This window comes from Lissotriton helveticus, chromosome 8 (genome assembly GCF_964261635.1).
Source record: "Lissotriton helveticus chromosome 8, aLisHel1.1, whole genome shotgun sequence".
NCBI lineage: Eukaryota > Metazoa > Chordata > Amphibia > Caudata > Salamandridae > Lissotriton > Lissotriton helveticus.
In genome coordinates this window covers 1,651,909,755-1,651,935,724 of record NC_136069.1, presented here as the reverse complement: position 1 = coordinate 1,651,935,724, position 25,970 = coordinate 1,651,909,755, and the positions used below count along the sequence as shown (strand labels likewise).

General features: G+C 47.3%; 1 protein-coding gene across 5 annotated transcripts in view; it reads left to right on the top strand.

Annotated features, from left to right (window-relative positions):
• APBB1 (amyloid beta precursor protein binding family B member 1) overlaps positions 1-25,970 on the top strand; it is a 295,415-nt gene that overhangs the window by 253,242 nt on the left and 16,203 nt on the right. For all 5 annotated transcript variants that reach the window (XM_078658717.1, XM_078658716.1, XM_078658720.1 and 2 more), the window contains 3 exons: positions 6,250-6,334; positions 17,183-17,266; positions 19,403-19,518. In XM_078658717.1, the coding sequence (XP_078514843.1) occupies positions 6,250-6,334; positions 17,183-17,266; positions 19,403-19,518 (285 nt within the window). The remainder of the gene's footprint in view (positions 1-6,249; positions 6,335-17,182; positions 17,267-19,402; positions 19,519-25,970) is intronic.

The window sequence follows — 25,970 nt, the reverse complement described above, 5'->3', positions numbered from 1 at the left end:
ATGCACGCCTTCACATGAGGCCCCTGCTGCAGGCTCTTGAGGACCAATGGTCTCAGAGGTGAGGGAGGACCGTGTTTCTCTTCTACAAGGTGCCAGAGACTCAATCAGATGGTGGGTGAAACGTTCCAATCTTCTCCGGGGAGTTCCATTCCATCTCCCTCCTCCATCTCAGTCAGTGGTTACGGATGCCTTTCTTCAAGGCTGGGGCGCTCATATGGACCAGCTTCAGGTCCAAGGTCTCTGGTCCGAAGTGGAGCGAGGCTACCACATCAACTTCCTAGAGCTTCGAGACGTTCATCTGGCGCTCAAATTTCTTTATCCTTCTCTGGGCACCAACTACATCCAAGTTCAGACAGACAACACGACAACTATGATCTATCTGAACAAGCAGGGAGGCACCAGGTCAAGAGTCCTATCCCTGGAAGCGCAAGCCATCTGGCACTGGCTCCTGGCAAGAGGTCTATCCATCGTGACAGTTCATCTACCTGGGATCCAAAATGTCCAAGCGGACTGCCTAAGCAGAGACTTCATAGAAGCGCACGATTGGGTGCTCAGCGAAGAAGTCTTACAGGAGGTTTTTCAACAATGGGGCGTACCGGACATAGATCTGTTCGCAGACGCGGCAAACGCAAAATGCCCCGTCTTTGCGTCCAGGTTCCCCCAACAAGGCTCACGGGGGAACGCACTTTTGATCAGCTGGTCGCAGATATTGCTGTACGCCTTTCCTCCCCTGCCTCTGATCCCGGCGGTAATTCAGAAATTCTACAGGACAAACACCAGGATGATCCTGATAGCGCCGGAGTGGCCACGCCAGTGGTGGTAACCGGATCTCCTCCAGCTGTCGGAAGTCCTGCACCGGCGACTTCCTTGCCGTCCAGACCTGTTGACCAAGGATCAGGGGAAGGTGTTTCACCCCAACCTTCCTTCCCTTCGCTTGACGGCATGGCTCCTGAGTTCATCCAGTATGGACACCTAGAGCTCCCAGCAGACTGCATGATCATTCTGAAGAGACACTAGGAAGTCGTATGCTTTCAAGTGGAAGAGGTTTTTCATATGGTGTCTTGACAACTCTCTTGACCCTATCCACGGTCAAGAGCAGGTAATTCTACCCTATCTATTGCATTTAGCAAAGTCAGGCCTCAAGTACCCCTCCATCAGGGTTCACTTAGCGGCAATCACAGCCTATAGGAAGTCACCTTCTCAGACATCATTCTTCCTTATGCCTGTGGTTAAAGATTTCTTAGAGGGGCTTAAGAAAATGTTTTCACCAGTGAGGTCCCCTCCCCGGGAGCTTAACATCGTATTACTAAGCTGATGGAGGCTCCTTTCGAGCCTATACACAAGGCTTCTTTGCAACACTTGACCTGGAAAGCCGCTTTTTTAGTGGCGATTTCCTCTGCCCGTATGGTTAGCGAAATCCAGGCCCTGTGTTGTAAGGAACCTTACACAGTGTTTCACGCCAACAGGGTGGTACTGAGGACACACCCAGGTTTTCTGCCTAAGGTAGTCTCAGACTTTCATATCAACCAGTCGATCACCCTGCCTACCTTTTTTCCACAACCTACTACTCCTCCGGAGAGGTCTTTACACTCTCTAGATCTCCGGAGGGTTTTACCTGGCTCAAAACACTTCCACTTAGGAAGTCTGACCGGCTTTTTGTTAATTATGGAACCACTAATACTGGTCTGTCAGCCTGGAAAAGGTCAATTTCTCGCTGTATAGTCTCCTGTATAGCGCTGTCTTACCAATTCGCTAACAAGGCTTTACAGGGTAGACCTCATGCACACTCCACTAGAGGGAAAGCTTCCACTACGGCTCTCTTTCGTAATGTTCCAATCTCTGAAATTTGCAAGGCAGCTACATGGCGTTCAGTGCATACCTTTACCCGCCATTATTGCCTAGATTCAGATACACAGGCCGATACCCAAGTGGGACAGGCCTCTTTGAGAAATTTATTTGCATAGTTGTATGTAAAATGTGAAATTTATTCATGTCGCTAAGTATACTTTTTTGCTCGTCTGCGAGACTTTGGGTATGAGCTTGCTAATCTATTCATAGATTGACTATTGATGAGTATCCCCTGGATGAGAAGGATTAGTTACTTACCTGTAATCCTAGTTCTCATCCAGAGGTATACTCCTCAAAGTCATAAGCTCCCGCCCACCACCCCGGACGAGCATGATCATAAAGTTATGAAAGGGTTCTATGGATTTACTCAGGTGTCATGCCAAAAAGAACTGACCCAACTGCCACCTGTGGTGCATCATGGGAGCAGGGGGTCGCCTTCAGGTCTTAAAGGCACGGTACCCCTACTCTAATACCTTAAAGGCAAGGCGCCAGTCTTTCTTTGTTTCTTTATACTCTACAGCAGCCTACTGGCAAATGCCTGCAATTACAGGTTTTCCTATGGCAATAAAGCATTGTTGTATGCAAATGTTTACTGCTCTCTTTCTTCCTTAGGGGCTGGGAGAGTACTACTATGTGTATGCTAATTCATGTAATGTTGCGGTAGTTTTGCCAGTTGGGAAATGTTTTAGGCTGCAAATATATGTTTTCACATATGTATACATATATATTTATATGCATTTTCTATATGCTCCGGGATCCCGCACATGGGCGGGGATTATTCATAGATTATGACTTTGATGAGTATACCCCTGGATGAGAATAGGATTACAGGTAAGTAACTAATCCTTCTTTTCTCCCTTCTTGTCTGTGTTGCTTTTTCAGTTTTTTCTTCTTCCATCCTAACCTCACATTGTCTGTGTTGCTCCCTCGCCTGCCATAAGGAAAAAAAGGCTTGGACTCTGCCAGTGCTAGCTACATATGATCACTTTTTTCTAACTCTTAGCCAGGCTGCACAGCAACTGCACTGCTCTGCAACAGGTCTAAAAGATATTGGCAAAGCCAATGGGTCTCTCGCGTGGGTGAGATTTATTGGTGTTTCCAGTGCTTATTTAACACAGCCTAAGGTCTAGTGGTTTGTTAGGACTAAATGGCAACTGAGCGTGGCTTGGCATGAAGATCACAAAAGTTAAATATATAGTTTATACATGAAGTTGTATACTATTAGTTAAATGCCCTCATGGCCAGGATATCCATCTGGAATCTTCTTTTCATGTTACAGTTTGTGTACTGTGGAAATACAGTTGGTACGTGCCGTTTCTAGTCACTGGAAGATCTGAGTGAAACACTACACTTGCGACACATGACCTCCCCTTTTAGCTTACACAGAGTGATCTGGTAGAACCCTGCCTTCAAACAAATGTACCTATTTAAAATGAATAGATTCCTATTAAAATGGGTCACCGCTTCTTTCTTGATGTTGAAGCAATTAAGTATGATAGATATTTTGCATTCTAATGACCATTTGTGGCTATATAAATGCCCAAAGAAAAATCTGTGCTTTGTATTGGGCTCCCTTTCCTTTGCTCTAAAAGATCAAAGGTTGTGGACCTTGCAGTGGCCAATACCTACTTTTTGAAGTATAGTGTTAATGAAACTATGGCTTTCTAGGAAGTGTTCTTGTATTTATGACCATGCCATAAGAGACTTGTTTGTGGCCATTGAGATAACGTATGGGGAATATCAAGCTCTTCCCCAATTCGCTTGCCTTAGACGGATGTTTAAAAATGTGCTTAAATGTTAAGAAAACGTCTGGTTTACTAAAATTCTGAAATCCTTCCATTGGCTTCCAGTAGCTCAGGGTCACAGCCAGACTCCCATGCCACATGTTCAGAGGTTTATGGAGTGGAAGACATGCAGTGCTTCCAAACTGTGGCCCATTGATACACGTCCTCAATTGCACAATTCTTGCAGGACCGGAATGATTTGCAATTCCAAGTTCTTGGGCCCAAATATGGGTGTATTTCCATGAACATAGAAGGCCATGTACACAACAGATACTTTAGAGCTCGTTGGACCTCCATCTGTGGGTGTTACACAGCGGGGGCACCCACTAGAGCAGGGATCTCCACCTGTTCTCTAGTCGGAGCTACCTATGATCAATACAAATCATACCGAGCTACTAACAAAATTTACCAGGATTACACCAGTGATGCTTGTAGACAAGATTCTGTTTGTGGCCATTGCATGCAGGATTACTGGTTGTAACTACCTCAGTGTAAAAGTCAAGGCCCCCAACAAAGATGTGAAAAAGTTATTTTAATTTTCAAGGCCTCTATATGCTATAGCAGCCATAAACGCAATACCTCCAGCAACTAAGCAAGAACATCAGTGTGAAAACTCCCCAACCCAGTATGAATTGCTATAAAAGATATTATTTTTCTGCAAACATCGGCTTATCAGAAAATATACTTACTTTGCTTCTAAATGCGTCTTTTTAAATTTTGGTAACCTGCATAATCAAACCAAACAAAACCTTTGTTCTTACTCTATTGGGCCACACATGGGGGAGCATGGGTAGCTGGAGAGCCACCAATAGCTCTTGAGTTACTCGTTGGGAGAACTTGCTCTAGAGGATTCTGAAAACTGCATTATTAGACTTTCATCCACCCCCATCTGATCCTGTAATCAATAAGATAATTTCCACCCCATTCAGAGGGGCCAGACTGGACTGCCACTCTGATCAAGGCCTCAAGATTATCTCATTCTTCACAGAGGACTTTGCCATGCTCTGGGGTGGCCTTGCGGGTGCGTAATAAAGGTCAGAGAAACCTATCCAGAGTAATAGGAAGGTGACATTTTGGTGCTATCAAAAAGTAAAAGAGCTACTTTAATCCAGCTGCAACACATTTCTTTCTGTGGCAAGAACATGTGTGAGTTTGTGTCGTTTTGCTCAGGGGTTTCAGGCAAAACATTTAGAAGTGATGTCTGAACCACTTTACCTAAAGCCTTGTTTCCTTTTGGCTAGGTTTGCATCACCTTCATACCCATCTACAAAGTCGTCAACAGACTAGCTCACAATATAGGTTGTAGTCTAGGCCTGCTGTTTCCGCTGATCCCAAACACTCAACTCCCATGCCTATGCCAATCCTTGACGCCACATGCTAGTTTATTAGCGAGTGGTGTAATTGAAACCAAAGACCTTAATCGGTACAGGCCCTTGCTAGCTTATGGTGCACAACAAACTATACAAGATGAGACTAAACTGATGAATGCTGGAAACATTGAAGTGTAAACTGGCCAATGTCTAGTGTGAGGATCCTACACTGAGTAAAGAAAGGAGTTTGGAAGGCTCCCTATTCCAAACATCATGACCAGTTTTGGTGAGTGTGCTGGTGGGGGGAGTAAGGAGAGAGGCGTCGAGTGTTCATAGCGATCTCCTACTTTTGACGTGGTGTAGTTCCTATTGTGAATTCATAAAGGACAAAGAGCCAGTAGTCACCCTTACAAGAGTGCTACAGGTAAAGGATCACTGCTCTAAACTAGAGACGAGCACCCCCCACAGTCAGTCACTGCATAGTGCAGGATGAGCCACCTTTTCCCAGGATGGGAGGTTCCCTTTGGTTGACGTACTGAAAATATAACAAAGTGAAGGCTTGCTGATTAATTGTTTAGTCAAATATGCAGCACTTCAGTGGACTCCTAAACTGTGACTGCAGACCTGAAAAGTAAGCCTGTGCGGAGTTTGCGGAGTTCTATGAAGTGCAAAAAAAACATTGCTACACAAAGCTCCGTAGGCGGCAGAGTGCATTAGATAAATGCTGTTTGCGATGATTTTCAGTGCCAGATGCTTGTCCTCACTGTCCAATCATCGCAAATGGCACCATGCACAGCGCGAGCAGGCTCTGCTTCCTTTTCTGCCGCTCCAGTAGATTTTTACTCGAGTGGCAGCTTTCTCAACGCGAATGGACAGTTTCTCAGTAAATCTCGCAGGAGGTTGATTTTTCGCGATCTCCAACTTGATGTTGACGATTGCGAATGGGGAAAAATTTTGTCAGAAGGTGAATTTTCCTCACTCGCGCTCGCCAACTTCACGTTGAGGAACGTGACAGAGGAAAAAAAACTCCGCTGCGCGAAGCGGAGTTTTTCAGAACTGCAGAAAACTCTGCAACCTGCACAAGTGTAGTTCAACGCCTAGACTTACTGAAAAGAACACACAGAGCAAAGCAGCACAGCTTTTCCAAGCCTTACCAAGAATCATTAGTTCCTCCTCACTTCGCTATTGTTACCTGTTTTGAGTATACCCACAGCAATGAATAGTTATCAGCATTTTCCCATGAAGCTTAAACAACAGTGGGTAACTCAGCAGTTTACTTACCTTATGTGTTTTTTTCGTCCTAACAGATCATGGCTGAAAGACGAAGCACAAGGTCCCTGGTTAATGGACTTTTCCTGGATCACTCAAAACTCGTGGACATCCCTTTCCAAGGTAGATCCTCCCCTATTATGGATGCTTTAGCATGAACTAAAACCCCTCCCCAAAGGGATACCCCACAAAAAAAGCTTCTCTAAACAGACAATAAATATGTGTGTCTGGAAAGGCTGTTGCGCATGCGCTGACTAAAAATCCTGCATACACGGACTCAACATTTACTGAATGCGTACAAGCCTGTATATGCAGCCGTATAGCATCTAATGAACTAGATTGTTTGTGGGTCAGCACATCCGTTTGCCGCTTTAGGGCCCTGATCTCACTATGGCATACCTATAGGTTCCTCTTTTGTGAGTTCTGGGTAGGCTCCAAAGACCATTAGCTAGGTCACTCCTCCATCATTCCTGAGCTTGCTGGATGGCTGCATATATGCAATGCATGCTGTTGCACCCTGGTGACCCTTGAGCTTTTCTCCATCTGTATGTAACCAGATCACTTCATTGGGTTTTTCCTTTTTTATTCCTGGTGTTCTCTAAAGAGGATTTGCTTTTGCTTTGCTTCCGCTGGTCATGCTTCTGGGTTACTCCTAGTGACTTTTGGATGGACTCCCGGGGGCATTTACACTGGCTGACTTTATGCAGTTCATGCGTGGTTTCTGTGGAGTATATTGAGCATCTGCACACTGCACGTCTCTCCCACTCTACTTCCCTCTATTGTGCTCCAGAGAGCTGCAACATGAGACTGCACGGTCAGTCACACCAACACCGTAGCTCTTCTCATGCATTCCGTGCTGCAAATTATCATTCTTACACTCATGCACTCACCAGAATTTATAAGTTACCGATCAGGTGATGTGGTACGTGGTGTGCAATGTAAACACAATAGAAATGTCTAAAGACTGGAGCCCTGCACTCATGCAGACACTGCCCAATGTCAATTAATAGAAATGTACACACCTGTAAACACTGCTTCACATCTATTAAATAGAAGACTGTACTCCTGCTGACACTGCTTCCCATCTAATGAATAGAAATGTACACATGTGCAGACACTGCCTTGCTTCTAATGTTGGAACCAAACACCCCTGCTGACACTGCCTCACATCTAATGAATAGAACCATACACACCTGCAGACACTGCCTCACATCCAGTAAATAGAACCCTGCACACTTTCAGACACTGCCTCACTTCTAATGTAGGAATCGTACACAACTGCAGACACTGCCTCACATCTAATGAATAGAACCGTACATATCCATATACAATAATGGTAATTTCCTCATACAAGCTTCCAATAGCAATCTAGCACTCGTAGACCAGATCTTTCCTACTGCAGCGAACAGCAAGAAAAATTCTCTCACCAACACGACTCCTCCAGTTTATCCGGAAGACACGCAACCTCTGCGATGTAATCCATTCACGGCACCAAAGGACCCTATATCTCGCCAAACCCCCAACGACCCCTACACGTCCCTCACAACTGACTCAATCACACCAGGGCCCCGGGTCCAGCTCGGACAGTCATAAGCATAGATAATGAGCACCACACCCCCAATGATCCCTACATGTCCCTCACAACTGACTCAACCACACCAGGGCCCATGGGTCCAACTCGGACAGTCATAAGCTTTGATTCCGACCACCCCAATGCAGGGGCACACCTGATTCACCGGCTGACCAATGGAGAATTCACCAACCGAAACACCACCGCTTACATTCCAATCGCCCAACTAGTAGGTGAGCTATCTGACAAATCTCCTCTTAATCCGGCACTTATATTGATCCCCGGTCAACTCCTAACGCCGTCGATGCCTTACCCGCTCATCCAAATTCTACATGCAGCGACCATACCCCTTCACATGCAGCACCCCCTCTCGTTTTAGCACCTCTTAAGACCATCCCTCACATCTAGTCTGACCCACCTTCTGCCCTCCCTACTCAACTAACCCTGTCAAAAACTAATAATGATATCCCCACTCAATTTGATATCCAGATCTCAACGCAACTAGGCCATAATGGAGGAACTAACACTACAAGGGAACACACGCCCTCACACTTAACTAAGTGTCCTAACCATGACTTGACTGCTTGATTCAACGAGTTAACCATAGGTATAGCCCATCTCAAGGATGAAATACAAAAACTATCTTCAGTCACCAATGAACTCCTAAACTCTAATAAAGCCACTAGCGCCACCGTGAGCCGAATTAGTCTGCAAACCAGCAGATACTTCACCACGAATCCACACCCAGTCTATATAACATGGAGTAAAATACCCTCCCCTCAACGACCCGCATCGTCCTACGAGGGCAATGGATGGACTATCTGACAATAACTTACATGACCTTCTCATTTCATACACAAGTCATGACAGCAGCAAGTCTCTAGATGGCACTATCCAATCCATATGACCCAACCCCTACAGAGAACCCACTCACAACTATAGATCCATAATTAGGGAAAACCTCACAAAGGTCAACATATTGCAATCTATCCTCACTCACTCTACTAGCAAATTAAAGTGTGCACTGATCAATTGCAGATCGGCTAACAAACATGCCACGGTGATCTATGATCTCATTCTCTCAAATGATCTGGACATCATCATCCACACCCAAACATGGATAAAGAGTTCCTCTGCTCCCATCCTTGACCTACTGGTCCCACCTAGTTGTGATATATTTTGCCTGGATAGAACTGAGAAACCAGGAGGGGGGGTTAGCCTGCATCTATCGAAACACAATCACAGTTAATCAAGCAGACTCCATCTCCTTATCCTCCTGTGAATATCTCTGCACCAACATCTCTGATGACAAGGGCATCATCTGCCAACTTCACACAATATACCACCCCCCGCGTGACAATCTGAAGTTCATTGATGAGCTAATGCAAGTCATTACAGCCAACGTCAACTCAGAAGTGCTTCAGATCTTTCTGGGAGACTTCAATCTCCATTGGAACAATACTGGCGATCATGATGTAAGCGGTATCAAATCCTTTGTCAGACCAGGATCTGTCCCAATTCTGTGACAGCCCAACCCACAACAAGGGGGAGACATTAGACCTCATCATAGCAAAAACAAACACTATTTCACTAGAATCCATCTCCCCATGTGACTGGACTTATCATTACAGCATCTTCTTCTCCGTCAACAGTGAGGTAACTCCAAAACAAAGCCAACCTACAAATAAAAACCATGGAAAAGGAATTTCCAAAATATCAATTCCAACACCTTCATATCCCAATGCAATTCCACCCTGATGCCATCGGCACACATGGCTGACGTCCATGATCTCACAGACATTTACAATGCCACTATGCTTGAGATTGCCTTGTAACATCTCATGAATAGAGCCCTGCACACCCGCAGATGCTGCCTTGTAACATCTCATGAATAGAGCCCTGCACACCCGCAGATGCTGCCTTGTAACATCTCATGAATCGAGCCCTGCACACCTGCAGATGCTGCCTTGTAACATCTCATGAATAGAGGCCTGCACACCCGCAAACGCTGCCTTATAATATCTCATGAATAGATTCCTCTACTCCCGCAGATGCGGCCTTGTAACATCTAATGAATAGAGCCCTGCACACCCACAGATGCTGCCTTGTAACATCTCATTAATAGAGCCCTGCACACCCGCAAACGCTGCCTTTTTAACATCTCATGAATAGAGCCCTGCACTGCTGCAGATGCTGCCTTGTAACATCTAATGAATAGAGCCCTGCACACCCACAGATGCTGCCTTGTAACATCTCATTAATAGAGCCCTGCACACCTGCAGATGCTGCCTTGTAACTTCTCATGAATAGAGCCCTGCACACCTGCAGATGTTGCCTTGTAACATCTCATGAATAGAGCCCTGCACTCCTTTAGATGCTGCCTTGTAACATCTCATGAATAGAGCCCTGCACTGCTGCAGATGCTGCCTTGTAACATCTCATGAATAGGCCCTGCACACCCACAGATGATGCTTTGTAACATCTCATGAATAGAGCCCTGCACACCCGCAGATGCTGCCTTGTAACATCTCATGAATAGAGCCCTGCACTCCTTTAGATGCTGTTTTATAGCATCTCATGAATGGAGCCCTGCACACCCGCAGATGCTGCCTTGTAACATCTCATGAATAGAGCCCTGCACACCAGCAGATACTGCCTTGTAACTTCTCATGAATAGAGCCCTGCACACCTGTAGATGCTGGCTTGTAACGTCTCACGAATGGAGCCCTGCACACCCGCAGATGCTGCCTTGTAACATCTCATGAATAGAGCCCTGCACACCCGCAGATGCTGCCTTATAACATCTCATGAATAGAGCCCTGCACACCGGCAGATGCTGCCTTGTAACATCTCGTGCAGAGCCCTGCACACCCACAGATGCTGCCTTGTAACATCTAATGGATAGAGCCCTGCACACCCGCAAATGCTGCCTTGTAACATCTCATGAATAGAGCCCTGCACACCCGCAGATGCTGCCTTGTAACATCTCATCAATAGAGCTCTGCACTCCTTTAGATGCTGCCTTATAGCATCTCATGAATAGAGCTTTGCACACCCGCAGATGCTGCCTTGTAACATTTCATGAATAGAACTCTGCACACCTGCAGATGCTGCCTTGTAACTGCTCATCAATAGAGCCTTGCACACCCACAGATGCTACCTTGTAACATCTCATGAATAGAGCCCTGCACACCAGCAGATGCTGCCTTGTAACTTCTCATGAATAGAGCCCTGCACACCCGCAGATGCTGCCTTATATCATCTCATGAATAGAGCCCTTCACTCCTTTAGATGCTGCCTTATAGCATCTCATGAATAGAGCTCTGCACACCCGCAGATGCTGCCTCGTAACAGCTCATGAATAGAGCCCTGCACACCCGCAGATGCTGCCTTGTAACATCTCATGAATAGAGCCGTGCACACCAGCAGATGCTGCCTTGTAACATCTCATGAATAAAGCCCTGCACACCCGCAGATGCTGCCTTGTAACATCTCATGAATAGAGCCCTGCACACCTGCAGATGCTGCCTTGTAACATCTCATGAATAGAGCCCTGCACTCCTTTAGATGCTGCCGTGTAAATTCTCATGAATAGAGCCCTGCACTCCTTTAGATGCTGCCTTATAGCATCTCATGAATAGAGCCCTGCACACCCCCAGATGCTGACTTGTAACATCTCATGAATAGAGCCCTGCACTCCTTTAGATGCTGCCTTATAGCATCTCATGAATAGAGCCCTGCACACCAGCAGATTCTGCCTTGTAACTTCTCATGAATAGAGCCCTGCACACCCACAGATGCTGCCTTATAGCATCTCATGAATAGAGCCCTGCACACCAGCAGATGCTGCCTTGTAACATTTCATGAATAGAACTCTGAAAACCTGCAGATGCTGCCTTGTAACATTTCATGAATAGAACTCCGAAAACCTGCAGATGCTGCCTTGTAACATCTCATGAATAGAGCCCTGTACACCCGCAGATGCTGCCTTGTAACATCTCATGAATAGAGCCCTGTACACCCGCAGATGCTGCCTTGTAACATCTCATGAATAGAGCCCTGCACACCAGCAGATGCTGCCTTGTAACTTCTCATGAATAGAGCCCTGCACTCCTTTAGATGCTGCCTTATAGCATCTCATGAATAGAGCTCTGCACACCCGTAGATGCTGCCTCGTAACATCTCATGAATAGAGCCCTGCACACCAGCAGATGCTGCCTTGTAACTTCTCATTAATAAAGCCCTGCACACCCGCAGATGCTGCCTTGTAACATCTCATGAATACAGTGCTCCACACCCGCAGATGGAGCCTTGTAACATCTCATGAATAGAGCTCTGCACACCCGCAGATGCTGCCTTGTAACATCTCATGAATAGAGCTCTGCACACCCGCAGATGCTGCCTTGTAACATCTCATGAATAGAGCCCTGCACACCCGCAGATGCTGCCTTGTAACATCTCATGAATAGAGCCCTGCACACCTGCAGATGCTGCCTTGTAACATCTCATTAATAGAGCCTTGCACACCCGCAAACGCTGCCTTGTAACATCTCATGAATAGAGTCCTCTACTCACGCAGATTCGGTTTTGTAACATCTCATCAATAGAGCCCTGCACACCCACAGATGCTGCCTTGTAACATCTCGTGAATAGAGCCCTGCACACCCACAGATGTTGCCTTGTAACATCTCATGAATAGAGCCCTGCACTGCTGCAGATGCTGCCTTGTAACATCTAATGGATAGAGCCCTGCACACTCACAGATGCTGCCTTGTAACATCTCATCAATAGAGCCCTGCACACCCACTGATGGTGCTTTGTAACATCTCATGAATAGAGCCCTGCACACCCGCAGATGCTGCCTTGTAACATCTCATGAATAGAGCCCTGCACTCCTTTAGATGCTGCCTTGTAACATCTCATGAATAGAGCCCTGCACTGCTGCAGATGCTGCCTTGTAACTACTCATGAATAGAGCCCTGCACACCTGCAGATGCTGCCTTGTAACATCTCATGAATAGAGCCCTGCACTCCTTTAGATGCTGCCTTGTAACATCTCATGAATAGAGCCCTGCACTGCTGCAGATGCTGCCTTGTAACATCTCATGAATAGACCCTGCACACCCGCAGATGATGCTTTGTAACATCTCATGAATAGAGCCCTGCACACCCGCAGATGCTGCCTTGTAACATCTCATGAATAGAGCCCTGCACTCCTTTAGATGCTGTTTTATAGCATCTCATGAATGGAGCCCTGCACACCCGCAGATGCTGCCTTGTAACATGTTATGTTATGTTACTATTTTTTTTATATAGCGCGCAGCGACTCAAAAAGAGTATCCTGGCGCTTTCACAGCGAGACCTACAGAAAGTAACACAACACGACAATAAAAACAGCAGGAAATAAAATAAACCAAAAGGGGACCTATAAAGTAAACAACCACGTCTTGAGACCCTTCCTGAAGGCCAACAGACTAGTAGCGCCACGGAGTGACAGCGGCAAGGCGTTCCACAACTGGGGGGCGCGCAGACCAAAGGAGCGACCTCCGATGCGAGCTTTTTGGACGCGCGGTACAACCGCCAGAAACTGTGATTCTGATCTGAGCGCCCGGGCCGGATGATAAAAAGACAATCTCCTTTGGAGATACTTCGCCCCTCCAGAGTGTAAGGCCTTGAAGGTCAAAGTCAGCGTCTTAAAAATAATGCGGTTGCGAATAGGCAGCCAGTGCAGGTCCTGCAAGAGGCCCGACACCCTAGCTCGCCTATTTAAGCCAAAGATGGCTCTCGCCGCCGCATTCTGCATCACCTGAAGGCGCTGTAACAGGTACTCCGGCAGGCCCAGGTAGAGGACGTTGGCATAGTCCAGCCTGGACCCAATCAGAGCCTGCACAGTCAGCTTCCGATGCTCTTCCGATAACAAGGACCAAAGCAGGAACCCGTCACTCCCAGGATCTGGACTCTCATTGACAAACCCTTATCCATCTTTACCCCAAGATTTTTGGCAACTAAAGAAGGGGAAGAGGGCGGAAACATATCAATGGGCCACCAGCCATGCCAGTCAGGGTCAGACGCACACCCAAAGAAGAGCACCTCCGATTTCTCTGGATTGCACTTGAGGCCACTCGAGTGGAACCATCCGAAAACAGCCCCAAGGCAATCCCGGATGCTCTCCCCGTTAAAATCTCCTCCCCTCTCACAGGAGAAGAGGAGCTGAGTGTCGTCTGCATAGGACACGATCCGGGCCCCGAAAGACTCCGCCAGAGCCGCCAAAGGGGTCATAAAGATGTTAAAAAGGGTCGGGCTCAAAATAGAGCCCTGAGGGACCCCGACACCCAGTGGCGGCATCACAGCAGAATCCGGCGGGGTCCAGACCGTTTGTCGGCGGCCGGCTAGAAATGAAACAAACCAGCTGAACACCGTCCCCCTGAGGCCTATCTCGTAAAGTCTCGAGAGCAGGCGATCATGGGGGACGGTGTCAAATGCCGCCGACAGGTCCAACATGACCAGCATGGCCCTACCTCCAGAATCCAAAACTCCTTTGATGTCTTCCGACACCTCCAGAAGTGCAGTCTCAGTACTGAGATTAGGGCGGAACCCTGATTGGGAGGGATGCAAAAGCTCATGCCCTTCCAGAAATTTGGAGAGCACCGCTTGGATGTGCTTCTCCACAATTTTCATCAGGGCAGGCAAGAGCGAAATTGGTCTATAACTGACCAATGCCTCCGGATCCAAGCCAGGCTTTTTCAACATCTCATGAATAGAGCCCTGCACACCAGCAGATACTGCCTTGTAACTTCTCATGAATAGAGCCCTGCACACCTGTAGATGCTGGCTTGTAACGTCTCACGAATGGAGCCCTGCACACCCGCAGATGCTGCCTTGTAACAATTCATGAATAGAGCCCTGCACACACGCAGATGCTGCCTTGTAACATCTCATGAATAGAGCCCTGCACACCCGCAGATGCTGCCTTGTAACATCTCATGAATAGAGCCCTGCACACCAGCAGATGCTGCCTTGTAACTTCTCATGAATAGAGCCCTGCACACCTGTAGATGCTGGCTTGTAACGTCTCACGAATGGAGCCCTGCACACCCGCAGATGCTGCCTTGTAACATCTCATGAATAGAGCCCTGCACACCAGCAGATGCTGCCTTGTAATATCTCATGAATAGAGCTCTGCACATCCGCAGATCCTGTCTTGTAACATCTCATGAATAGAGCCCTGCACACCAGCAGATGCTGCCTTGTAACTTCTCATGAATAGAGCCCTGCACACCCGCAGATGCTTTCTTATAGCATCTCATGAATAGAGCCCTGCACTCCTTTAGATGCTGCCTTATAGCATCTCATGAATAGAGCTCTGCACACCCGCAGATGCTGCCTTGTACCATCTCATTAATAAAGCCCTGCACACCAGCAGATGCTGCCTTGTAACATCTCATGAATACAGTGCTCCACACCCGCTGATGCTGCCCTGTAACATCTTATGAATAGAGGCCTGCACACCCGCAGATGCTGCTTTGTAACATCTCATGAATAGAGCCCTGCACGCCCGCTGATGCTGCCTTGTAACATCTCATGAATAGAGCCCTGCACACCCGCAGATGCTGCCTTGTAACATCTCATGAATAAAGCCCTGAACACCCGCAGATGCTGCCTTGTAACATCTAATGAATAGAGCCCTGCACACCCGCAGATGCTGCCTTGTAACATCTAATGAATAGAGCCCTGCACACCCGCAGATGCTGCCTTGTAACATCTAATGAATAGAGCCCTGCACACCCGCAGATGCTGCCTTGTAGCATCTCATGAATAGAGCCCTGCACACCCGCAGATGCTGCCTTGTAACATCTAATGAATAGAGCCCTTCACACCCGCAGATGCACCTTGTAGCATCTCATGAATAGAGCCCTGCACACCCGCAGATGCTGCCTCGTAACAGCTCATGAATAGAGCCCTGCACACCCGCAGATGCTGCCTTGTAACATCTCATGAATAGAGCCCTGCACACCCTCAGATGCTGCCTTGTAACATCTCATGAATAGAGCCCTGCACACCCTCAGATGCTGCCTTGTAACATCTAATGAATAGAGCCCTGCACACCTGCAGATGCTGCCTTGTAACATCTCATGAATAGAGCTCTGCACACCAGCAGATGCTGCCTTGTAACTTCTCATGAATAGAGCCCTGCACACCTGTAGATGCTGGCTTGTTACGTCTCATGAATAGAGCCCTGCACACCCTCAGATGCTGCCTTGTAACATCTAATGAATAGAGCCCTGCACACCCGCAGATGCTGCCTTGTAGCATCTCATGAATAGAGCCCTGCACACCCGCAGATGCTGCCTTGTAGCATCTCATTAATAGAGCCTTGCACACCCGCAGATGCTGCCTTGTAACATCTCATGAATAGAGCCCTGCACACCCTCAGATGATGCCTTGTAACATCTCATGAATAGAGCCCTGCACACCCGCAGATGCTGCCTTGTAGCATCTCATGAATAGAGCCCTGCACACCCGCAGATGCTGCCTTGTAGCATCTCATTAATAGAGCCCTGCACACCCGCAGATGCTGCCTTGTAGCATCTCATGAATAGAGCCCTGCACACCCGCAGATGCTGCCTTGTAACATCTCATGAATAGAGCCCTGCACACCCGCAGATGCTGCCTTGTAGCATCTCATGAATAGAGCCCTGCACACCCGCAGATGCTGCCTTGTAGCATCTCATTAATAGAGCCTTGCACACCCGCAGATGCTGCCTTGTAACATCTAATGACCCCTGCAACCCATGGATGGAAGTCTAAAACCTTCAGGGATTGGCCCTATCATCACCAATATAATATAACCTGTTCACATCTATAACTGATTCATAACGAGCAGCCGCCTTCCGCTTGTCCAGCTCTCACTGTTTTACCTCTGGTTGTTGGACAGGCAGAATCATGCTGACTTTTGTTATTATTGCTGATCATCTGTAAAATTCTATAGCTTTCTGGGTCTGGCTGCCCCATACTGTAAACACACCATCTACATTTGCATATCCGCATTGAAAGTCTCCTGACTTAACAGCTAACTCTTTGTCTCAAAATGTTGCGTTTCATTAGCGTGCAACCTTTGTGTAGAATGAATGTTTTGCGAGCCGACGTCGCTGCTTGGAGGCTGCTCTACGTATTTCATGCATAAATCTTGTCTGGTTCTTTTATTTTCACCCAACATCTGCCTGCTAGCCTAATGACATTGTTTCTCCACTGAAGGACTCCCAGGGCAGCAAAATGTCACTAGAGAGCTTGAGAAATAAGCCTCCCCGTCTCCAGGGGAACTGAGACTCCAGACACTCCATCAATCTCCCCAGAGATGGACTTGGCCAAGCGCTGCTCACATCTCTCCTCTTTTCTTTCAGTTGAGTTCCCTGCTCCGAAGAACGAACTGGTGCAGCGCTTCCAGGTCTTTTATATGGGAAACATTGCTGTCAGCAAGCCTGTAGGTATGAACAAAACAATATGGCATGTTCTTGTCAATTTGCATCATCCGAAACTTGGAACAGCATTAGTTTTGGCAACTTTTCCCTTATTTCACCCGCTCTCTGCACCAAAACCTCTAGCTCTTGCCCCGCTTTTTGTGAGAGCTGCGGGGAGGTGCAGTTTATTCAGTGCATCTTTTTTGTTGCTAAAACTTAGGACCTGGCAGAGTACTGAGGTTCACATAGGCTTCTAGGATGGATAGGTCTCCTTTTAATTTAATGCAGCCTTCTGCGTGCCGGCTCATGACCCCCTTACCCACTCCCACCCCAGTAGGAACGAAGAGGCATCTAGGTAGACCTTAGTACTGCCATTATAAGTTCTGGTTAGACATTTTCTGAATCTCCCAGGTGCATTTTGTATATCGTTAATCTAACCTTTGCAAGTCGTGCCCACTAGCCCGTATGATCCTGATTATCCATTATTCGGATGCAGCAGCATTTGTTCAGGAGACTGGCTTGGCTCCACCCTGAGTCCTCAGAAGGAATCATGTAGTGAAAGTCTTGGAACACAACTGCTGTGAGAAGTAGGGGTACCTTCCGCATCACATCCTCAGTGAATACAGGATGTGACGCTTCAGAACGCATACACAGGTTTCTTTGGCCAGCTGCTTAAATGTTGGCAGAGTCTTCTGTTAAAGTTAGCCACGGTTTGCACAAAAATGTTCAGGGTTGGTGCTACCTGAGAAGGACGACTCTCCCTGTATGTCTGCAGGTTAACGTGAAAATCTGAAGTGCGCCTGGAGATTAGAGTAGGTGCCATTAAACCTGGGGTTTATTTAGGGTTAATATTAGGGCATGCACTACCTTTCGCCCTGATAACAAGACAACCCTCCATTGCATGTATAATTATGCTTGGACCTTTGTTTGTGAACCTTATCAGTGCAAATCTCAGTATGAGTGCACCTTGAACATCTTTACCCTTATTTTATTAGTGAAAAAGATGCAAATGAGCACACATGCAACTGGCCATCCAAACTATAGACTCCATGTAAAATATAACAAAATACATTTGCACAACCCATGTCTGAGGAGAGACACAGCAGGAGACATGGTCTGCAATATCAATGCATTCCAGTATCCGAAAGCTGCATTCCTGGTTTTGATTAAGTGCTGATATCTGTAAGATGCTTAAATGCCCTATTACTGCAACTGCCAATTAACATCAGTAGGGGGAAGCAAATGTGCTCAAATATATAGAGACAATAGAATTCAGCGTCCCCTGTGTTAATTAATTACATAAGCTTTCATCTCATTATAAAAGACTGTAAGTAAAGTACTAGCTTATCCCTGCAAAATCTGAAAAGGGGATTTCAGGATGTTTCAAATCACTGAGCAATGTTTGTACAAAAGACACAACCAGCTCCTGCTCCACAGTTCTTTGTTTCATCCTGGCAGGGGATCCTCAGAGGCCCCCCATAGGGTTTTGGTTCCTTTCACAGTTTTGAAGTGTTTCCCATGAATTAAGCTTTCTGCAGGGGGAACTGGCTGAATCTTCCATCTGTTTCTTCATCAGTCAAAAGAATGGCTTTGGCTGTATGTCTACTTGTCATGTGGTTTCTTTCCTAGATGGGCCGAATATTTGGTTATCCAGACCTGGTATCCACTTCTGCGTCTCGTGATGCAGCCCACTGCACCTTAACTTTGTTTTCACCGGTGGTAGTGGGTATTCATTCCTGGCTCCCACTGAGGCTCAATGTGAAATTATTATTTTTTTACTCGCTTCTCTTTAAAAACGTACTACCTGGCAAAACCTTTTCTCGTCATACGCGATTGCTGAATTGACGACCAAGAGAAAAGTGCAAAGGTTGCCTGGAGCTTCTATACATGTAACCACAGTCTCCTTGTTATTGAATTGTCTGTACGAACAATATTTTGGTATGCCGTGCTGCAGCTAGGGTACCCCGTGACACTGCACAGAGGGCTGCAGGACTGTCAGTGAAAGAAATTCACTATGCACAGAATTATTCTAATTTGCACAGGGAAGGTTAATGCCCTATTTTGTGTGTACAAGTTACCTGACTGCTGGCTTGCCACCTTAGTAAAGACAGGTGTGAACATCATCACATGTTTTGTTAATGTTGATTTTTCCACCATTGACAGGCATGGATATCATTAACACTGCATTGGAAACTGAGCTGTCGACCAGCAGCAGACTGGATTGGACTCCAGTAAATGTCAATGTGGCGTCTGCGACTCTCACCATCTTGCACGAGCAGGTAATGCACGTAGTAAAATTCTGTCTACTAATGATCAGACCGTATCCTCTCCCTCTTGCACTAGGGAGTTAACCTTAACATCGACCTACAGTGCTCAATAGTTCTCAGTGATGTGCATCATACCATGGTTAGATGATGTTCTGTCTAGTGTTTTTATAACCCACATAACTGAACATCCTACAACAAGAGTTGAATCGCAAAATATTCGTCAGTAACTACTCGCCCTGCAGAACATTGCCCTTCTTGAACTGTCTAAACTGCCAGACGTCTATCGTGGGATCTGCATATAGTCATGAACACTGAATATTCCAGTTTATGCACAGAGTACCATAACCATTTACACGTGACAATGTATTTTTTAAACATATATATTTATCTAAAGTTTTACTTATCTGCAGGCAAATTGTCTTCCCTGTTCAAAGATAACAAATTAAACCTCACAATGTTTTGGTAATGGTTTGATTTTGAAACTTAGAGTGTACATATCTGCAGTAGAAACTCTAAAGAGGGGGACAGCAATGTGCCTTTAAACACATAGGATATTTATGCATTGTTTTGGTAGTTTACTGCCCATTCAGTTTCTTTCTGATGCCGTTACGGTTCTGAACACTGGACTCTACCCTTGTATTGCTGATCTTTCACAAATTTTGGTAGGGATTTCTCAGAACTTGACACCATTTGTCACGTTTTGGCAAATCTTTTTTGCACAGAAGAGAATTTGCATTCACTCTGTAACACTGCTCTCACATGGCAAGAAAAATTCAGAAACCTGACTCACATATTCTGTACTAAACCGGCTCGATCTTCCATCCCAGGCTGCCAAAATGTCATATATAGATACATGCATACAAATATATTAAATATTTCTACAAAAATGTTCACATGCACTCACTCTCAAGCACTTTCCCACGAATAGGCCAGGTCTGCACTTTGAGTTTAAATTACCCTGGTTCTGCAGAAGGGGGTGAAAAGGAGATTGACAGGATTTAGGAATTTCAAATAAGGCAACATTTTGGTTTCAGGATATTTAGATACTTTTGTTTTTTTCCATAGTCTTACAGTGTTTTGCAGGATAATTTCAATCCTTTTTAATATGGAATACCTACTGTGCCAGAAAATGTCCAGCGAGAGATTGAAAGGTCTGGAAAAGGTTTGCCTAAAAGATGAGGAGCATTTTATAGCCTTTTTGGAGTCTGCTGTTGATGGTCCTTATTCTCCAAATAAGCACAATGGAGAAGCTTCTTCCACCTAGACCCTTTCTGAGACCATTTCTGATTAGCTCTAGGGGAAATGCAGAATGCAGCACGAGGAGCATTGATCCCACCTTGCCCAAATGACGCAGAGAGGATGATGTGAAAGCCTTTGGCCGCCAAGAAATTGAAGTCATCTGAGCATTCAGTATCGGAATCAACATCTAAGTAAAGAGCTCCCTCCAACACTGACAGCATTGTAATAAGGCATACACCATTATACGTGTTTCCATCAAGCCGAAAACTAGGTCAAAACTTTGATCATAAAAATTATCTTTATTGAGAATTTCGATTTTGAGTAGATCATTTTTTGCAGCGTGAATCTTTCTGGATTCACTATGCTGTGCATATTCCGCAATCTGGTGGTTGGGTCCGGAATTGTAGTCTTTTTTTTTTTTTCGTACCCAGGTAGGCGTCGACGTCCCACCATTTGGTGTACCTTCGGTGACGTCGGCATGCTTCCGGCAGAAGCTACCACCCTTGGGCGCCATCTTCAGATTCTTTTTTCCGCTGTTGGGTCTGGATCGTCGCGTGAAGCTCCCGAAGTTTTGGAGGAGAAAAGGAGGAAATACAACAACTCTTAGACGGTAAAGAACTGAGAAGATTGGGAGAAGAAGAGAAGAGACGACGAAGAAAGGGAAGAACATTGATATCTTTGACGTCCTTGGAGGAATGCGCACACAGGGGGCCCCCTGAGCGCAGGGATGTACAAAACACCCTTTAAATTCTGCAAAAACTGCCACCACAAGTTCGCGCAGAAGGACCAGCATCCGGTCTGCAACCTCTGCCTGCCTATCGACCACGAGAGCAGAGACTGCAACGCCTGCTCCGTCTTCAAGCCGAAGACACTCCGAGTTCGAGAGAGACAGTGGAAAGCTCACCACACGATGCAGGGCAAGGGCCAGGTCCCGACGCTTTACGAACTGGGCCTCTCCACCGACGACGAGGACAACGTCGCCGAAGGGCCAGATGACTTCACGGTCGCTGAGACCGATAAGAAAACACCTGACAAGGTAGGAGAGTCTACGACCCCGAAAACTCCCACAGGGCCTCGAAAGCCAGAGGCAGACTCTCGAAAGTCAGAGCCCAAATCCTCGAAAGGAGCACTGGCGCCGAAAAGTTCGACGACCGAAGCTGCATCCTCCGAAAAAGAGCCCAGCGGATCCTTCGAGAAGGACTCCAGGAGGCCGAAGACCGGCGAAAAGCAAAGGTCGTCGAAGCAAGCCCCCGAAAAAGGGTCTTCGACTTCGAAGGAAAAGGAGCCGAAGAAAGCTTCGACGGCGATGACGCCGTCGAAGAGAGCAGCCGAAACGGTCGACGACGAGCCGGCCGCAGAGATGCAGAGAAAGAAAAGAAGGCTCAAGGCCGAAATGAAGAACATCCTTCAGAGAAAGAAGGACTTCGATGAAAAGATGAAAAGTTACAGGATCCCCTCGAAGCCGGCAACGGCCGTCACTGAGGTGCAAGAGCACGAGGAGTTTGACGTCGAAAAAACGCCGAAAACTCCGGAGCCCTCTGAGCACGAAGAGGAAGAGGACCTCTATTATACAGAAGGGAATTACGGGGAGCAGCAGTCAAGCTACGGCTCAGGTTCCTCGACGGCCCAAGACCAGGAATGGCAGGACATCGAGGCCGAAAACCCGGAGGAGGCTGTGGAGACATACCCCTCGAGTCCTTCGCCGCCGGATGACATTGGGGCATACAATGAGGTCGTCAGGAAGGCAGCAGCAGCTTATGGGGTTAAGCTGGAAGAGGAGAAGCCAAAAGCAGATTTCCTGCTGGAAACATTGCTCCCCACGCAGACAAGAAGCCAATTCTTGCCCATGCTGAAGAGTATCACAGACCAGGGGAAGGAAGCCTTCAAGGACCCGGCTACATGCAGATCAGTAACGCCGAGAACGGAGAAAAAATACAAATTCTCCTCCCAGGACCCGGCTTACATCAAGGGATCCGTCACAGCAGATTCAATAATCGCTGCAACGGCCAGAAAAAGGGCCAACGTCCCAACAACATCTGGGCCTCCACCTGACAAGGAGAGCAGGAGGATGGACCTAACGGGCAGGAAAATAGAGAGGAACGCTGCAACGCACTGGCGGATGGGGAACTCCAACGCCCTCCTGAATAGACATCAATACCAGCATTGGGATGAGATGGGCTAATTGCTCAAGCAGCTCCCGGAGCAATACCGTGAAAGGGCATCACACCTGGTGGAAGAGGGGAAAAGCATTGCTAACTCCTGCCTGAAGACAGCCTTGGATGGGGCTGAAACATCCAGCAGACTGATGGCTATTTGCATCACAGAGAAGGCAAGCCTGGCTCAGGATCTCAGGCTTCAAAGCTGAGGTTCAGAACAACATCCTGAACACACCCTTCAATGGTGAAACACTGTTCGGAGCCCCAGTTGATGAGAAGCTCACCCAACTGAAGGAGGACAACGAGACGGCAAGGTCTATGGGGGCCCTGCAATTCAGGGGGATGAGAAGGGGCACTCCTACACGGAGGCCGAACAGCAGGGGTGGAAACCAGCAAGGACAATCACACCAGGCGTTCCACCAGGGGCAACAGAGTGACAACCAAAGTCACCAGGGCCAGCAGAGGCAAAACTGGAACTATCAGAACAGGGGCCAGTCCTTTCGATCAAGAGGAAACGGACGGGGCCAGAGAAGGAGAGGCGGTGAACAACCCCCCTCTAAGTGACTGCACACGGGAAAAGGTGCTCACCCACTCGAAGCCTCCGGGGGAGGAGCACGGAAGAACAAAGAGGAGAGGGCTACACGGACAAGACACAAAGGAACATGTAACACCAGTAGGAGGCAGGCTGAGATTTTTTCTCCAGGAGTGGAGAAAAATACCCACAGACAAGTGGATACTCAACATCATGCAGTTCGGATACTGCATAGAGTTGGAAAAGAGACCACCAAACAGAAAGCCAAAGAAAAGAGAGCACTCTGGAAGGGAGCTGCAATTGCTCCAAGAGGAAGCTCAAGAACTCCTCCTCAAAGAGGCCATCGAACCGGTCCCATTCAAAGAACGGAACAGGGTAATGTACTCAAGCTACTTCCTGGTACCAAAAGTGGACGAAAGCCTAAGACCCATCCTGGACCTACGGTTCCTAAACAAATATGAAAAGACCCAAAAATTCAAGATGACGTCCCTACAAGAGGTCATCCCGCAGATAAAGGCAGGGGACTTCTTGTCCACCATAGACCTCAAAGATGCATACCTGCACATCCCCATGAACAGGCATCACAAGCACATGCTAAGATTCACAGTAAACAAGGATCACTACCAATTCACAACCCTGGCATTCGGTCTAAAGTCCGCACCAAGGGTGTTCACCAAATGCCTCGCAGCAGTGGCCGCACATCTGCGAAGAAAGGGGATACACGTGTACCTCTACCTCGACGACTGGCTCATAAAGGCAAGCTCTTACAGGACATGCAAGGATCACGCAGAGCAGGTCACAAGAACGCTAACAGACCTGGGATTCTCCATACACTGGGGAAAATGCTCACTGGAACCGGAGCAGGTGAAGATCTTCCTGGGAGCTCAAATAGACACCGTCCAATGCAGGGTGTTACCCAGCGAAAAGAGAACACTCAGCTTACTGAGGGAGAAACGTCACTACCAGAAGGGGTGAGCTCTGACAGTGAGGACAGTGAGCAAGATCTTGGGAATGATGGCGTCATGCATATACCTGGTCCCCAATGTACGCCTACAAATGAGACCACTCCAAGAGTGGCTGCAGCAGCAATGGTCAGAAGCTACAGGAAGTTGGGAGGATCTAGTAGTTGTAACGCACAGGGTGCAGGAAGAAATATGGTGGTGGACAAAAGAAAGGATAACAGTAGGGAAACCTCTAACACCACCGGACCCAACAGGGACCATCACCACAGACGCATCCCAGAAGGGATGGGGCGCACACATGAACAGGCTCAGAGTGAGTGGTCTGTGGAGCCCTACAGATGCAGTCAGACACATCAATTACCTGGTGATGAAAACAGAGTTGCTAGCCCTCCAGGCCTTTCAAAAACACCTGTACAGCCAGAAGGTGCTGATACAAACAGACAACACCATAACGATGTTTTACATCAACAAACAGGGGGGAACTCAATCATTCCCTCTGTCAAGCTTGGCACAGGAAATCTGGAGATGGGCAATACCACTCAAAATAGACCTGCTAGCCATACACCTGCCAGGGAAGGACAATGTAGAAGCGGACTGGCTCAGCAGGCAGACTTCAGCCTCCCACGAGTGGGAACTCAATATACAGGAAACAGAGAGACTATTCAGGAGGTGGGGCACTCCAACAATAGACCTGTTTGCAACACGCCGTAATGCAAAATGCCAATACTTTGCATCCAGGCAACCAGAGGCGCTATCACAGGGGAATGCCCTATGGATAAGCTGGTCAAAAACATTTGCCTACGCTTTTCCCCCCGATACCACTGATCCCCAGGGTTCTCAACAAATGCATGACGAGCAACATGACGCTCATCCTGGTGGCACCACAATGGGCCAGGCAGACCTGGTACTCCCAGATAATGGAGATGGCGCAGGGGCCCCCCCACAAGTTCTTGAAAAGAAGAGACCTACTCTCCATGGAAAAAGGAGAAGTTCTACACCCAGAGCCGGAGAGCCTCAACCTCTCAGCCTGGCTCCTGAGGACTTAGAGTTCGCACATCTAAAACTACCAGAGAGCACCCTGCGGGTGCTGCGAGAGGCAAGAAGGCCCAGCACACGCAAGTGCTATGGGGAAAAATGGAAAAGATCCACTCAATGGTGTTGCAAGAAAAAACTCCATAGAAAACTGACCAGGGAATCTACGGTGCTAAGGTACCTCACGCACCTAATAAAAGCTAAGCTAAGCTCATCCTCGCTGAGGGTACATCTGGCAGCGATTGTGGCATACACAAGAGGAGAAACAGGGAGAAGCTTCTTCACATCTCAAGTTGTAAAAAGATTCCTGGAAGGGGCTAGAAGAATAGCGCCACCAAAAAGAATGCCGCCACCGGCTTGGAACCTGAATGTGGTACTGACCGAGCTCATGAAAGCATCTTTCGAACCCATCCACAAAGCATCACTGCAAATGCTAACAATGAAAACGGCCTTTCTGGTAGCAATCACCTCGCTACGAAGGGTGAGCGAACTGCAGGCACTAACACTGCAGGAACCCTACATCCAGATACACAGTGACAGGGT